Source organism: Buceros rhinoceros, unplaced genomic scaffold (genome assembly GCF_000710305.1).
Source record: "Buceros rhinoceros silvestris isolate BGI_N320 unplaced genomic scaffold, ASM71030v1 scaffold39105, whole genome shotgun sequence".
Lineage (NCBI taxonomy): Eukaryota > Metazoa > Chordata > Aves > Bucerotiformes > Bucerotidae > Buceros > Buceros rhinoceros.
In genome coordinates this window covers 2,722-3,657 of record NW_010415281.1, presented here as the reverse complement: position 1 = coordinate 3,657, position 936 = coordinate 2,722, and the positions used below count along the sequence as shown (strand labels likewise).

Here is a 936-nt window from a genome sequence, read left to right as displayed (position 1 = left end):
GGCCCTGTCCAGCACCATGGGAGTCATGATGGCCCTGGTGTCCTTCCTGGAGGCTGAGAAAAACGCTATCCGGTCCATCCACGCAGGTACCGCCCTGGGGGGGAATGGGATCGGGAGGTGTCACAGCCTTCCCAGCTGTGCCCCTGCCGCTGTGGGTCCCATTAGCTGTCCCCAGGGGCGAATTGATGACGGGGGGGAGAGGCTGCAGCCCCTTCCATCCTCTGGGATCCAGGCTTACAGGTCTGTCCCCGGCCCCCCCGGGGACTCCCTCCCAAGCAGATGGCTACAAGGTGGTCTTTGTGCGGAGGAGCCCACTGGTGCTGGTGGCGGTGGCGCGGACCCAGCAGTCGGAGCAGGAGATCGCCCACGAGCTGCTCTACATCTACTACCAGATCCTGAGCCTGCTCACCTGGACCCAGCTCAACCACATCTTCCAGCAGAAGCAGAACTACGATCTGCGCAGGCTGCTGGCTGGCTCCGAGCGCATCACCGACAACCTGCTGGACCTCATGGCCCATGACCCCAGCTTCCTGATGGGCGCCGTGCGCTGCCTGCCCCTGGCTGCCAGCGTCCGGGATGCGGTCAGCACCAGCCTCCAGCAGGCCAAGGCCAAGAGCCTGGTCTTCTCCATTCTCCTGTCGGGGAACCAGCTGGTGTCTCTTGTGAGGAAGAAGGATCAGTTCCTCCACCCCATTGACCTCCACCTGCTCTTCAATCTCATCAGCTCTTCTTCCTCCTTTCGGGAGGGTGAAGCCTGGACTCCCATTTGCCTTCCCAAGTTCAACTCCAGCGGCTTCTTCCATGCCCATATCTCCTACCTGGAGCAGGAGATGGACCTGTGCCTCCTGCTGGTCTCCACCGACCGCGAGGACTTCTTCACCGTCTCCGACTGTAAGCGGCGCTTCCAGGAGCGCCTGCGGCGGGGGGGGGGGGGCC

The 936-nt window shown here is 63.2% G+C and overlaps 1 protein-coding gene across 2 annotated transcripts in view; it reads left to right on the top strand.

Moving 5' to 3' along the window:
- MON1A (MON1 secretory trafficking family member A) overlaps window positions 1-936 on the top strand; it is a 3,160-nt gene that overhangs the window by 1,069 nt on the left and 1,155 nt on the right. The window contains exons 3-4 of one of the 2 annotated variants that reach the window (XM_010137376.1): window positions 1-86; window positions 280-919. In XM_010137376.1, coding sequence (XP_010135678.1) covers window positions 1-86; window positions 280-919 — 726 coding nt within the window. The remainder of the gene's footprint in view (window positions 87-279; window positions 920-936) is intronic. The other variant, XM_010137375.1, reaches the window with a different exon arrangement.